We start from the raw sequence: 15,694 nt of genomic DNA, 5'->3' as shown, positions 1-15,694 counted from the left end.
GATTTGAAATGCCTGCTTTCCTTCTGCAGGGTTTCTGTGACAGATCATAGTGATTCTGATTGGTCAGCGCCAGCACAGAGAATCATTTCAAATCTGTCCCAAAAGCCCTGCAGATGAAAAGGGGAGAAGAGTGTGTGTACTGACAGCGCACCCACAGAGGTAAGTAGAGTGGGCACTAGGGGGTGGGATGGGTGTATGATGGTAGTTCACCTTTACTCTTTTTCTGAAAAGATGAACTAAACCTTTAAATTATCAATATATTTACATATTCTAGGAAGAAACCAATGCAAAGACTGTGAGGACACACAAGCTTCATGCTTATAGTGCCCCTGGTGGGATTACAGAGGGAATCAATAGATCATTTCTTAAAATGTTTGAATTTTAAGGGGTTATTAAGATAAATATGTAAAACCTTTCAAATTTTTTTAGGGGTCATCATGAGCAATGGAGAGAGATGGAAGATGATGCGTCGCTTTTCCCTGACAACACTAAGAAATTTTGGGATGGGGAAGAGGAGTGTGGAGGAAAGAATCCAGGAGGAAGCTCAGTGTCTTAGGGACAGATTTATGAAGATCAAAGGCAGGTGGAGATAATGCTTAAATAGTAAAATTGTGACTCTAAACACACTTTTATATGAAATTACCCAACCTATTGATCTAAACTATTCATTTTCTAACACAATTTCCAAAGATCCCTACAGCTAGGCTCTTGTGACAGTATGATCTGGTATGTTGATGATTACCTGGATTATAGCTCCTAGCATATGATTAGAGATGAGCGAATCGAACCAGGCGAAGTGGAATTCGTTTCGAATTTCAGGAAAAATTCGATTCGTGCCGAATCCGAATATTAGCCAACTTCGGATGCACGAATCGGATTTTTCCCGATCAGCCGGCAAAAAGTGTCCCTGCAGAGAGCTCCGCTATTTCTGACAGTTCTCTGACAGTTCCTTCACATGTACAGCGATTGAAACATTGTATCTATTTGTTTCCATTTAGGATACAGATGTTTTTATTCGGAAACAGATACAATGTTTCAACCGCTGTAAATGTGAAGGAACTGTCAGAGAACTGTCAGAAATAGCGGAGCTCTCTGCAGATACACTTTTTGCTGTACTGGAATACTTCTTCTTTTCATTCTTCTTTTCATTCTTCTCATTCTTCTTTTCATTCTTCTTTTCATTCTTCTTCTCATTCTTCTTTTCATTCTTCTTCTTCTTCTTTTCATTCTTCTTTTCATTCTTCTCATTCTTCTTTTCATTCTTCTTCTTCTTCTTTTCATTCTTCTTCTTCTTCTTTTCATTCTTCTTTTCATTCTTCTTCTTCTTCTTTTCATTCTTCTCATTCTTCTTTTCATTCTTCTTCTTCTTCTTTTCATTCGTCTTCTTCTTTTCATTCTTCTTCTTCTTTTCATTCTTCTTTTCATTCTTCTTCTTCTTCTTTTCATTCTTCTTTTCATTCTTCTTCTTTTCATTCTTCTTTTCATTCTTCTTCTTTTCATTCTTCTCATTCTTCTTTTCATTCTTCTTTTCATTCTTCTTCTTGTTTTCATTCTTCTTCTTCTTCTTTTCATTCTTCTTCTTCTTTTCATTCTTCTTCTTTTCATTCTTCTCATTCTTCTTTTCATTCTTCTCATTCTTCTTCTCATTCTTCTTTTCATTCTTCTTCTCATTCTTCTTTTCATTCTTCTTCTTCTTTTCATTCTTCTCATTCTTCTTTTCATTCTTCTTCTTCTTCTTTTCATTCTTCTCATTCTTTTCATTCTTCTTTTCATTCTTCTCATTCTTCTTTTCATTCTTCTTCTTCTTCTTTTCATTCTTCTCATTCTTCTTTTCATTCTTCTTCTTTTCATTCTTCTTCTTCTTCTTTTCATTCTTCTTCTTCTTCTTTTCATTCTTCTTCTTCTTCTTTTCTTCTTCCTCTTCTGGCAACTCCACCACGCAGCTCATTTTTGTTCCAGTATTACTGTATTTTGCTCCTTCAAAATCCTGAAACTTTCTTTTGGCAGGTGTACAGACTCAGGTACTCAGTGCAGGAATGGTGGGAATCCCTCTCAATGGACACAGCAGGTGTACATACAGACCCAGGAATTCAACACAGGGACAGTGGGAACCCCTAATAATGGGTAAAGCAGGTGGGCAGACCCGGAATCTCAGCACATGGATGGTAGGAACCCCTCATAATGGGCACAGCAGGTGTGCATACCCAGAACCTCAGCACAGGGATGGTGGGAACCCCTAGTAATGCGCGCAGCAGGTGTGCAGACCTGGGACCTCAGCACAGGGATGGTAGAAACCCCTCATAATGGGAACAGCAGGTGTACAGACCCAGGAATTTAGCACAGGGGTGGTGGGAACTCCTCCTAATGGGCAGAGCAGGTGTACAGACCCAGGAACTCAGCACAGGGATGGTGGGAACTTCTCATAATGGGCGCAGCAGGTGTGCAGACCTGGAACCTCAGCACAGGGATGGTGGGAACCCCTCATAATGGGCACAGCAGGTGTTAGGGGGTTTAACTCTCCATTCTTTAACTTTTAACTTTTCATTCTTCTTTTCATTCTTCTTCTTCTTTTCATTCTTCTCATTCTTCTTTTCATTCTTCTCATTCTTCTTCTCATTCTTCTTTTCATTCTTCTTCTTCTTTTCATTCTTTTCATTCTTCTTTTCATTCTTCTTCTTCTTTTCATTCTTCTTTTCATTCTTCTTCTTCTTTTCATTCTTCTTTTCATTCTTCTTCTTCTTCTTTTCATTCTTCTTCTTCTTCTTTTCATTCTTCTTTTCATTCTTCTTCTTCTTCTTTTCATTCTTCTTTTCATTCTTCTCATTCTTCTTTTCATTCTTCTTTTCATTCTTCTTCTTCTTTTCATTCTTCTCATTCTTCTTTTCATTCTTCTTCTTCTTCTTTTCATTCTTCTCATTCTTCTTCTTTTCATTCTTCTTCTTCTTTTCATTCTTCTTTTCATTCTTCTTTTCATTCTTCTTCGTCTTCTTTTCATTTTTCTTCTTCTTCTTTTCATTCTTCTTCTTCTTCGTCGTGCCCCGTGACTGCCCAAATGAGTGAAGTGTGCGGTGATTCTAAGATCGACGGCACTCATCTGCATGTCATACTGACTGACAGTATTATTTCTCTTCCCCAGCAGACTCCAAGGGCATTTAAATTAAAGGTACAGTGTTCTGCACTAATATAAAGGCTCTCTGAAGCCTAGAAACCCTTTTAATTAGTTAAATTCGCAGCGAATAAATTTGCATCGAATCGAATTTCTCCCGCAAATTCGGCGAATCAGCCGAATCTAATTTTTGAATAATTCGCTCATCTCTACATATGATGTGTTGTAAAACAAAGTCTGAGTATTGATGGGGAGTGTAATATTGGCAGCCTTGTAATTTTTGGTTTCTAGGGATTGACAGCTGCCACTGAAATGTCATCAGTACTCAGTAGGAACAAATCATAATAATGAACCTCAGTTACGCGTCTTTGTGAGAAGTGCAGTGCATCCCCTGATGTACAAAAAAGCAGAGAAATGACTAGAGTGTTCCTAATGTATGAGATGGTGGGGAAGTGACCAGGCTGTGTAGTCTTAAAAGACCTTTTGGAATAAGCACTCTTACCCACTAACTCACAGTTACCATCTTGGAATAGAATTTCACAAAGGCAATTGGTATGTCAGCCATTTCTGGAAAACAGGCCAACATCATGGTAGCCATAATAGTCAACAATGTATATTACTAAACCATTCTTCTATGCCAGGGGTGTCAAACTTGTAGTTTGGCAACAGCTGGAGGGATGCCAGTTTGACACCCGTGTTCTATGCTATACAACTTTAAAGTTGAACATCAGTCTTATCTTTAATCTTGCTCTGTTGTACCAGCTCCTCTCCTATGCTGAACTTGCTTACTTTGATTTCACCGCACACTGTGAAGCTGAATCAAGCTAAACAAAACCAACCTCATTTATTGGCTGGAGGGCAGCCTATCCTTTTCCTCTCTAGCTTTACTGTCCCTGTCTGCCCCTTTATTTCATTGGATTCTTTCAATGATTGTGCTCAGAATTACATGGCTGGGAGCAGTGATTTTAGTGACTCTTAAAGTAAAACATGAAAAATGTAAAATTAAATATGTCTGGGGGCTGCCCTGAACCTGCCTGCCTTTGTGATGTATATAATGTACTACAACAACATTGAAGTATGTTTAACTACTTCCCTACTGCACCAATTCTGACACTTCTCACATACATGTAAAAATCAGCAATTGTTTTGATAGAAATTTACTTAGAACCCCAAACAATACAGTATATATATTTTTAAGCAGAGGCCCTAGTGAATAAAATTGTTGGTGTTGCAATTTTTTATGTCACACGGTATTTGCACAGAGGTTTTTCAAACGCAATTTAAAAAAAAATTTTTTTTAATGAATTCTAGTGAACACAAAAACAATATAATTATTATATCAAACTCACCCACGCTCAACCACTCAATTGATCAATCACAGCTCAAGGCTGATGCTCAGGCTAAAACGTCCACTTATACCAGGATATCTTCCAAAATATTAGCCGGCAACTCAAAATTAGTAGCACTATTTTGTTACCAATAAAGAAACCAGATTTAGAAGCAATCAAGTTGCCGGCTAAAATATTTGAAGATAAAAACAATACAATACCCGATTTTTGATCAAATAAAAAAGATTTTGTTATGCTGAGTAAATATATACCTAACATGTCATGCTGTAAAATTTTGTGCTCCCGTGGAACCTAAACATTTCCATAGGTGACGTTTTAACAGCCTTTACATGTTACCAGTTTGGAGTTACACAGGAGATCTAGTTGTAGAAAAACAACATTAATGCCTCTCTCTCTCTATGCAGTACATAGTATGCCACTGGTCGGTGGTGTGGGGTTCAACAGTGGAACAGGAGAGCCTAGAAAAGGCAGCAGCAGGAGGTGGGCACCCCCTTCTGCCGCCTGTAGACGTGATCAAATGGCTATACAGCCACCCAAATCACTTTTACATAAAACAGCTTCGCCAGCTGAAAATTTACTGGGAGCTGCAGGCACCATCCCGGTACAACCACTTAAGGGATAAGTTCACCTTTTTGGGTGGAATTTCACTTTTCATAATAAATAGAAGCCTTTTCCAATGCCATTTCTGTCCCAGCCATGCCAATGTGCTTTTCTCTCACTTACCTCATCCAGAGGACGTTTCATTTTTTTGTTTCTGTGAGATTTTGAACTGATTTTCAGATTCCATCATTTCCTGTAGATTATCTCTCAGCATTCACTTCCTTTAGACCATCTCCCAGTAGCCTTCACTTCCTTGTTGCATCACAGAAAAGGGTGTAATAAGATGTGTTCACCACTCTGGACCACACCTCCCTCATTACAATACCACCTTCCACCAACTTTCTATACAATCTAATCTCCTTTAGATCTCCCATTAGCTATGTAGTACAAGGGCCTGTCTGATTTGATACAAATTGAATAGATTGTTCAGGAGTATCCTCTTATTTCATAGTTCTGGTACATCTAAAGAAAATTGTACAATCAGATTTCATAGTGTATACAAGTACATAGGAGAGAGTGGATGGAGATACTCGGTCAGGCACTGTTCACATCTCCATGTAGAGAAAACTCACTCTCCGGAATCTGTTTGTTTTGGGCGTTTTGGAGCATTTTCACTAGTCACGCATAGGGCATTCCATTCAGTTGAAAAGGCTGCCATACATATTGCAATTGCCCAAGGAAAGCTCCAGAATTTTTTGGAGTGGAGTGTAGTACATTACTGCAGTGTTTGGTGTGTTTGCCACACTTGGGGTGCCTTTAACATGATTTGCAGCATGTTTCTGAAACGCATGTCAAAGCATGCATTTTCTGTGCAGTTTGCCATGAGTTTGGAAACACACACAGGCCCCATTCACACGTAGTATAGTGAAAGCTCATGTTTTTTGACTCGTTTTTTCTGACAAACCTAGGGCAGCCCGTTGATTTTAATTGGCTTTACTACATGTGGCAAAGTAACTCATGGGACATTTTTACGTGGTGCGAGCTGCACATGTTTTACTGCACATTATGCTGCATTTGCTGTCATTTTTTCATGTGCCAAAATGTGTGCTTGCTTCTGTGTTTGGTGTACCCTTAACAATTAATGACACTGAAAGCACAACTAGGAAATTTTAGGTGTATAAATGTGGCTGTACACAATACAATCTGATTGTACAATCTCTGTATGATAGCCTTTAGATTTACTAAAACTATATAATAGTAGGACATGCCATCTATCCAATCAGGCAGGCATTTGCACTACATCAGTGTGTCCTGAGGGTTGCATGCAGCCTCAGGGAGTTTAGCACGCGGCCTGGGTCCATCTGTAGAGGCGCTGGGGTAGCCAGGCAAATGCATGTAAGGAGAGATGCTGGACATGCTGTGAAAAAAAAATTATGGGTGAAGGGTGTGTGCTAATGAGGTTAGTGCAGAATATGTGTGCTAATGAGATCAGCTAGTAATCTGCTTCCGGGGTCATACTGGATTCTCTGTCCTAACTCTGCACGTCAGGACACGAACAAGCCTTCTAAGAAATTTACCAAGGGCTAAGGTAAGGCTTTGTTCTCAAAATCAAAGAGAGCTTGTATTATTTTGCAACTGAGGTACATTAATGGTATATTGGAGCATAGGGGAGCTGGATGCTAGAAAAAAAAAAACCTTAGGTAAACCTACTGGTGAAGGTATTTCTAGGAGCCTTTCAGGACAGCACTTGAAGAGAGCGCAGCTCCACCCATAATCACGGGACACATCACAATTAAAAGATCCACCTCTTTCACTATGCCCTTAGTAATAGCCGAGTAATCTCTTACATGCTGGATAACAGAAACAGAAACAAACCCGATGCCAACCACAGACATAAAAGTCACAAAGATAAAGAGGGAGGGTTAGATGCTGCTGTCCTGAAAGGCTCCTAGAAATACCGTCATTGGTAAGTCTAACTAAGATTTTCTCTCCTCACCTTTAAGGACAGCACTTGGAGAAGATAACCGAGTAACTTACCCCTAGGGTGGCACCACTGCTTGCAGACTTAACTGCTGAAAGTCTGGTCAGCCGCAGCCAACAAGTCTACTCCATAATGGTGTATAAATGTGGAAAAGCTGGACCAGCTGCTTCCCCTTTACGATTACCCATAAAGAGTATTAACAAGGAGTTTGATTTTTTTTAAACTCCTTTGACACCTCCAAAAATCTCAGACATCTTCTCATACCCAGCATGCAAAATGCCTTTTCCCCCCGCATCAGCTGGAGCTATACAGAAGGTAGGCAACACTATTTCCTGAAAATGATGAAAGGATGAGGAGATCTTTGGAAGAAAACAGGGATCTATTCTAGGGACTACCTGGTCCAGAAAAATAACTAAAAACGTTTCTAAAATTGACAGCACCTGGATCTCACTTGTCCTTCGAGCTGACGAAATGGCAATTAGGAAAAAAGGTTTTTATAACTAAATTTCGATCCAGAGCTTCCACTAGGGGCTCAAACTGTTTCTTTGTGAGGTCCCGTAAAACTAAAGACAAATCCCATTTGGAAAAAACTTTAATTGAAACTGGCCTGGACCTGGTCAAAGCTTTAAAAGAAAAAAATCTAATATTTAGTGCCTCCTGGGATAACCTTCTCCCCAGGAATGCCGATAAAGCTACTACTTGGGCTTTAATGTACTTCCCGCTCGCCCCTTCTCCATTCCTTCATGGAGAACAAAATTCCAGGGCAGAAATGACTCTTGTACCTGGAAACCCATCTCTGAACACCAGGAACAGGAGAATAAGGTCGCAATACGCTTATCTCTTTTTCCTTAGGAGTTCTTCCTCAAGCCATGCTGTTAGGTTGAATTGCTCCACTTCTGGATTTAGAAATGGACCCTGAACTAGCAAGTCTTTCCTGATCAGCAGTCTCCAGGGGGATCTGGAGGATAGGTTCAGGAGCTTCAAGAACCAAGGTCGTTTTGGCCAGAAGGGAGCTACAGTCAGGTCCATAAATATTGGGACATCGACACAATTCTAACATTTTTGGCTCAATACACCACCACAATGGATTTGAAATGAAACAAACAAGATGTGCTTTAACTGCAGACTGTCAGCTTTAATTTGAGGGTACATCCAAATCAGGTGAATGGTGTAGAAATTACAACAGTTTGCATATGTGCCTCCCACTTGTTAAGGGACCAAAAGTAATGGGACAGAAAAATAATCATAAATCCATTTTTCACTTTTTAATACTTGGCTGCAAATCCTTTGCAGTCAATTACAGCCTGAAGTCTGGAACGCATAGACATCACCAGATGCTGGGTTTCATCCCTTTGATGCTCTGCCAGGCCTCTACTGCAACTGTCTTCAATTCCTACTTGTTCTTGGGGCATTTTCCCTTCAGTTTTGTCTTCAGCAAGTGAAATGCATGCTCAGTCGAATTCAGGTCAGGTGATTGACTTGGCCATTGCATAACATTCCACTTCTTTCCCTTAAAAACTCTTTGGTTGCTTTTGCAGTATTCTTTGGGTCAATGTCCATCTGCACTGTGAAGCGGCGTCCAATGAGTTCTGAAGCATTTGGCTGAATATGAGCAGATAATATTGCCCAAAACACTTCAGAATTAATCCTGCTGCTTTTGTCTGCAGTCACATCATCAAAAAAAACCAGTTTCATTGGCAGCCATACATGCCCACGCCATGACACTACCACCGCCATGCTTCACTGATGAGGTGGTATGCTTAGGATCATGAGCAGTTCCTTTCCTTCTCCATACTCTTCTCTTCCCATCATTCTGGTACAAGTTGATCTTGGTCTCATCTGTCCATAGGATGTTGTTCCAGAACTGTGAAGGCGTTTTAGATGTCGTCTGGCAAACTCTAATCTGGCCTTCCTGTTTTTGAGGCTCAGCAATGGTTTACATCTTGTGGTGAACCCTCTGTATTCACTCTGGTGAAGTCTTCTCTTGATTGTTGACTTTGACATACATACACTTACCTCCTGGAGAGTGTTCTTGATCTGGCCAACTGTTGTGAAGGGTGTTTTCTTCCCAGGGAAAGAATTCTTCGGTAATCCACCACAGTTGTTTTCCGTGGTCTTCTGGGTCTTTTGGTGTTGCTGAGCTCACCGGTGCGTTCCTTGTTTTTAAGAATGTTCCAAACAGTTGTTTTGGCCACACCTAATGTTTTTGCTATCTCTCTGATGGGTTTGTTTTGTTTTTTCAACCTAATGATGGCTTGCTTCACTGATAAAGACAGCTCTTTGGATCTCATCTTGAGAGTTGACAGCAACAGATTCCAAATGCAAATAGCACACTTGAAATGAACTCTGGACCTTTTATCTGCTCATTGTAACTGGGATAATGAGGGAATAACACGCACCTGGCCATGGAACAGCTGAGAAGCCAATTGTCCCATTACGTTTGGTCCCTTAACAAGTGGGAGGCACATATGCAAATTGTTGTAATTCCTACACCGTTCACCTGATTTGGATGTAAATACCATCAAATTAAAGCTGACAGTCTGCAGTTAAAGCACATCTTGTTCATTTCATTTCTAGTCCATTGTGGTGGTGTATAGAGCCAAAAATGTTAGAATTGTGTCCATGTCCCAATATTTATGGACCTGACTGTATCAGGATTAGATTTGTTGATTCCTGCTTGAACGTTTCAAAGTACTAGCGGAATAAGCTGAAATGGAGGGAACGCGTAGGACAAAGGGTAATTCTATGGATGAGCCAACTCTTCCAGGCCCACTGCCTGGTCCCCCCTGTGAAGGGAAAAGAACACCAATGATTTTGTATTTAGGTGACTTGCAAACAGGTTGACCTGAGGGACACCCCAAGCTTCTGTGATCAGCTGGAGCACCTCTTTATTCAGTCCCCACTGAAACTCTAAGGAGCAAAGGTATTACCGCTTAGGCACGATCCAAATCAAACTAAGGCAGGTGCAGACTCTGGCATGCCACCACACATGATGCAATAGGAAGAAGGGTTAGCTGCACATCAGAGGATTGATGAATAGTAGCAAATATTTATTGATCCGTGAGACACACAAAACACTAGGACATGTGTACAGAACTTGGGACTCTGCTACCTTTCTTCTGCTCACAAAATCCGCCAGTGGATTCTGTGAGCCCTCTAAGTGAATGACCGAGAGGGAGGCCAACTTCTTTTCTGCCTAAGACAAGATGTCTAGTGCCAACTCTAGCCATCCCCCACCACTGTTGTAATGCCCGAGAGGACCTGAATGTGATCCCCCTTCACTGATTACTGAAAGGAAACACGACCCAATTGGATGGCTTACAACTCTCTCTAGTTTGAGGACTTCCTGGCCTCTGCTCTGGACCATGAGCCCTGTGCCTTCCGGTCTCCGAAGCGGGCTCCTCAGCCCCATGCACTTGCATCAGTCGTTAGGTGTTCAGCCTTCAGGCAGACCCCTCTCTAAGTTTCTCAGAGTCTTGCCACCACCAAAGAGCCCTCTTCGCCTTTGGAGCAAAATTTATAGGCCTGTCCAGCGGACCTTGGTATGTCCACTTTCACAGGATGTCCCCCTGGAGAGGTCGGGAATGAAACCTGGCCCACTGAGCAGCTGGGATGAAGGAAGTAAGTAGTCCTAGAGCTGACATGGTCACTCAAAAAGACACCAACAGGTTGCACTGAATCTGCCTCAGTGCCGACTGAACCTACCATTTTCACCTCCGGAAGAAATATCCTCTGTTGTACGGAATCTATGGTATATCCCAAGAACCTTACCCTCTGGGCTGGGATCAAGTTGAACTTCTTCAGATTTAGCAGCCATCCCAAGCTTCTCAGATGAGCCTGAGTCACCTGAAGATTTAACAGCACCTGTGCATTGGTTCTCGCAAACTCAAGTAAGTCGTCCAAATATGGCACCCTCAAAATCCCCCTCAACCTCAGAGGATCTAGTGCTTGTGCCATGACCTTTTGGTGAACACCCTTGGAGAAGATGACAGGTCAAAGAGTAGTGCCTTGAATTGTAGGTGCGATAATAGACGTTGCCCTTTTGACCGCCAGTCGGAGGAATGTTTTTAGAAGACTGTGCTATCGGAATATGCAGGTAAGCATCCCGAAGATCGACAGTCGCCCTAAGACATCTCGGGGACAACAGCTTCCTCACTTAAAAAAACTTGTATCCATGTGAAAGTGCTTGTATCTAATGAATTTGTGCAGTAATTTCAGATTCAAAATCAAATTTTTGGACTAAAGAGATGTGCGAGTAGAACCCCTGACCCTCTTGTTCCCTTTGCACCTGCTGCGTCAAGGGACGTCATTGCTGAGGTCATCTCCTGACTCCTTGGGAGACTGGTTACACAAAATCTGGTCTGTGGGGTCTTGGAGAACTCCAGGGGGTATCCTTGGGCCACGATGTTTCTGACAAAGGCACGCTCTGGGATCTGAAGAACACTCCCCTTTTACCCCTATTCTTTTGAAAACTCGCATTTTCTTTTCTGAGTCAAACAAATACAAGCATGTCTTTTGAAACATGGGAGGAAACCCACACAGGCAGAGCATGCAAACTCCATGCAAGTAGTGCCATGGTTGGGATCCAAACCAGCAACCCTAGTGCTCATTAGGGAGCAGTACTAACCACTAAGCCACTGCGCTGTCACATGCCTGTAGTGCTAAAAAGGATGAAAATTCTTCCTGACCAGCTGTTTCTTATTTTTTTATTTTTTTAAAGGTTTCTTCTTATCTGCCATTCCATTCAGCACCGTTTCCAGCTCTTGGGCCAAAGAGCGGGTCTCCTGAATAGGGAATCTCACAAAACTTCACTTTGGATGCTGAGTCCCCCGACCAGGTTTTGAGCCAGATAGCTCACCTTGTCGAGATGATCAATGGACCTGGCTGTCATCTTAATAGACTCCGCCGATGCATCAGCCATATATTTTATGGCTTTTAGAAGGACCGGGAATTACTCCAAAAGCTCTCTCCTGGAGGTCCCAGCCTTCACAAAGATCCCTCAGCTGATCATTCCAAACTTCTCGCCACCACTGTGGACACCCTTGCTGGCTTGAGGTTGATAAGAGAAGAGTCCCACTCTATTTTAAAGAGAGACTCTGCCCTTTTATCCATGGCATCTTTCAGGATGCTCATAACCTCAAAAAGCCAAGACAGTGCGCCTCAAAACTTACGAAAAAAGGCTGCACCCAACCTTTTTTTTTTGTTCTATACAAGCGACTCATCTTCATCGAGGAGGAACCTTCTTTCTAAGAATTTGGAGAAGAAATGGCCCCCCTTTTTTATAATGTATGGCCAGCCTTTGGTCCCTAACTCACAATCATACACTTGGGCAAATTTACCTGCCAGAATGTCTTTGGAGTATGGGAGGAAACTCACGCAGACTCAGGGAAAACATGCAAACTCTGCAGGTAAGGCAATGGTTAGGATTCAAACTGATTACCTGAGTGTTGTTAGGTGGAAGTGCTAACCACTTAGTCACTGTGATGCCCAGCCATTCCTTCCTTATTGGGTCTAGAATTACTTGATAGATCGGGCCTTGGTACAATTTTCCGTGTACTGACAGCTGGACTTTCTCCTCCTGAATTTCCAGCATCGTATATATAATGCTTTCAGTGAGTCTTCCATCTCCTCCAATGATAGTTTATATCTGGAGGAACTTGCAACCTGCTCTTCACCCTCTTCTTTCAAATCTCTGAGAGATAGAAGAGATAGAAGGGCGCTCTCTCTCTTTACTGCTGATTCGATGATCCCAAACTGGACTGAGGCAGATGGCAGAGGACTGGACAGTTTATCTAACAAAGATCAAGCGTTTCCGAGAATTCCTCCTTTGACGGAAGCAAACCTGTCCCTGCATTACTGCGAAGATTCCTCTTTCACTAAATCTGCCACTCAGGCTCTTCATTGCATCAGACTACCGTCCAGTCAGACCCTGGCCTCTCCTCCCCCCTTACTGCCGTAAGAGCGAGAGAGGGAGAGAGAGAGAAGAGACTTAGCCCACAAAACCCCTAAGTCATCCCCCTGAGCCCTGGAGCAGAGCAGAGCAGAGTCACCTCTGTGCCAAGGCAGCAGTCTTCCCTAACAGGGAAGGCAAACCATAAAGAAAGACAACAAAGCCCCACCGTAAGGATAAAAGGCACCACTGTACTCCCCGTACTTAGGCTAGGCGGGTGCACGATGTGCCTGCTTCTGCCATTGCCACTGAACCCTCTGCCTCCACCATCCTGCAGAGTGCACAGCTTTGCTGAAACCTGTGGTCTTCTTAAAGTTCCGGCCGGTCGCCAGAATGCTTGTGCCCCCCGGAACTGTAAGCATCCGCCAACCTGCCTCTTCCCCTTGTGTTCCAGCAGCCGGAACCAATGCTGCCATGGCCCCATCGAAAGTCCTGCCTACCAGCTCGGAGTCCCCCACCGGCCGGGCCTGCAAGACACTGCAGGAAGCCATCTGATGGCTTCCCTAGGTCCTGGCCCTGGGATACCCGCTCCCTACCAAGCCCCTAGACATGGCCGGGACTCCTTAGCTATCCATTGCTCCACTAAGCAGACAGGGGACAGAAGGCACCTGATCCCCCCTGAAGGAGCTGGGCTGGTCCACACACACACCTCCTGTGAGGTAAGGACTGCCACCCCCCCCCACTGGAAAGAGTGGAGCCCCCATAATCCAGGTTCCTGCAGCGCTTCCACTACGGTCAGAGGAAACACCATAACTGAGGGCATGGTAGAAGAGTTAGATCTTTTAATTGCAGTGTTTCCTGTGATTATGGCTGGAGCTGCACTCTCTCCAGATGCTGTCCTGAAAGGCAAGCAGAGAAAAAAACAGGTGAAGTTAGCTTTTAAGGAGAGAAGTGGTTAAATTACCAGCAAAATTACAGCTCCCAGGTGCTTTATTCTGTTTGTAAACAAAGCGGCCAGGGACTCCCAAACAAAGAGGCCAGGGACCCCCACACAAAAAAAGTAATTGGGTTCCCCCTCCATTTCATACCAGGTTGTTCATTTGTTCAATTATTCAATTCTGGTATGAATTTCATGGGAGAAACCAATGCAAAAAAAAAAGTGTGGAACCCCCCAAAAAATCCATAGCAGACACTTGTTCAAGCATGCTGCCTGGCAGACCAAGAAAGGGGAAAACAAATGTGCACCCCCCTGCTGTACCATACAAGGCTACATTTCCTCAAAATGAGCCACCCCCCCCCCCCCCCCCGACAAAGTACACTGTTCCCATGTTGCTGATGATTAGGGCTTCTTCCCAACAACCTTGGCCTGGTGGTTGTGGGGGATTGTGGATGGGGGCTTACTGGAATCTGGAAGTCCCCCTAATGATAAGGAAGCTCCCAGATACTGCTCCCCCAAAGTGAATGCGTTAGGGGTACATACAACCTCTACGTAGTCCCAAAATAAATGTAAACAGTACAAAAATACACAGTTTTTGACAAATCCTTAACAAGAAAAAGCATCACAATGTACAGTAGATCCACTATCAATAAAGCAGGCCCACTAATGAAAAAAGCACTACCCGCTAACATACTTCTTGTCTTTTTGATTCACATCCCCCAAATGACAGGTCTGGCAGATAACAGCTCACATATACAAAGGGGCAGGGTCTCCCAGGTGACATAATTGATCAAATATAGACATAGCTATATTTGGTCAATGACATCACTGGAATACACCGTAAAATTCTGAATGCCGAAATAACCAAATTTGGTACAAACTTGTGTTTGGAGTGAACCTTTAGCTCATCCTTTATGATAGACTAATCTGTAATCAATTCTATATGCTGATGTTGGGGACAGAAATGATGATTGGTTCTGCTTGTGTAATAACAGATAAACCAATAAATCCAACTTATCTGCTAAGACTGGCTGTCTCCAATGTCATCTGCTCCATTGTGTTTGGAGAGAGATTTGACTATGAAGACAAGAAGTTTATGACTCTTCTGAAACTTATTCAAGAAGTTGCAATCCTACTGAATTCTCGATTGGGCCAGGTAAATATTTTAATGTATGATTGTATGTGTATACACACTACACATATTTTATATAGATTTATGAGACATTGACCTTCTGGTCCTTCTGAGACAATGGTCACTAGGACCAATAGAGAGGGTTTCTTCAGAACAGTGAAGCAATAGAAGGTTCATTCAATCTAATGACTTGGTAAAAAAGTATTGAGAGGAGTAAACCTTCTATATGACTTTGGTCATGTGACAAACCTCTTCTCCTATCCTGAGTGTCCACTATGGTATTAGGCAGGCAACACACCATATAGCATTGCAGGCTAACAATTAAATGAATACATTTGAGGCCCAGCACTGGTTAGAGATGTTTTTCCAAGGATGGCAATAGGTTACAATTGACAGGAAAAATGAATATTAGAGACTTGTTTTGGTAAGGTTTAGTGTGTTAAAAATGTAAGGGAGATGTACTGCTCATAATTTAACACCTCAATTAAAAATTTGTTTCAGCTTCTTAATCTATTCCCAGCCTTAATGAGTAGTATACCTGGCCCCCATCGGAAAGTTTTTTATTTTTTTGAAAAGCTTAAAGAGTTTGTGATAGAAATTGTGGAAGCTCACAAGGACACATTGGATGAGAACTGCCCTCGTGACTTCATAGATTGTTTCCTCATAAAAATGGAAGAGGTGAGTTTGATTTTTAATTCTTGGTCTAGAATTTTATATTTTTTCTAAAGCAAGAAATGTTTTAAAGGGATATTACACCTT

The 15,694-nt window shown here is 42.3% G+C and overlaps 1 protein-coding gene across 3 annotated transcripts in view; it reads left to right on the top strand.

Annotated features, from left to right (window-relative positions):
- Positions 1-15,694, top strand: part of LOC149445113 (cytochrome P450 2H2-like) — a 43,902-nt gene that overhangs the window by 12,102 nt on the left and 16,106 nt on the right. For 2 of the 3 annotated variants that reach the window (XM_089654162.1, XM_089654161.1), the window contains 3 exons: positions 430-579; positions 14,799-14,959; positions 15,437-15,613. In XM_089654162.1, coding sequence (XP_089510288.1) covers positions 430-579; positions 14,799-14,959; positions 15,437-15,613 — 488 coding nt within the window. Of the gene's footprint in view, positions 1-429; positions 580-13,566; positions 13,586-14,798; positions 14,960-15,436; positions 15,614-15,694 lie in introns of those variants that run through there. The other variant, XM_089654163.1, reaches the window with a different exon arrangement.

This window comes from Staurois parvus, unplaced genomic scaffold (assembly GCF_062004578.1).
Source record: "Staurois parvus isolate SC_StPar_1 unplaced genomic scaffold, SC_StPar_1.0 ptg000746l, whole genome shotgun sequence".
Classification (NCBI taxonomy): Eukaryota; Metazoa; Chordata; class Amphibia; order Anura; family Ranidae; genus Staurois; species Staurois parvus.
This window is presented reverse-complemented; position numbering and strand designations above follow the sequence as displayed.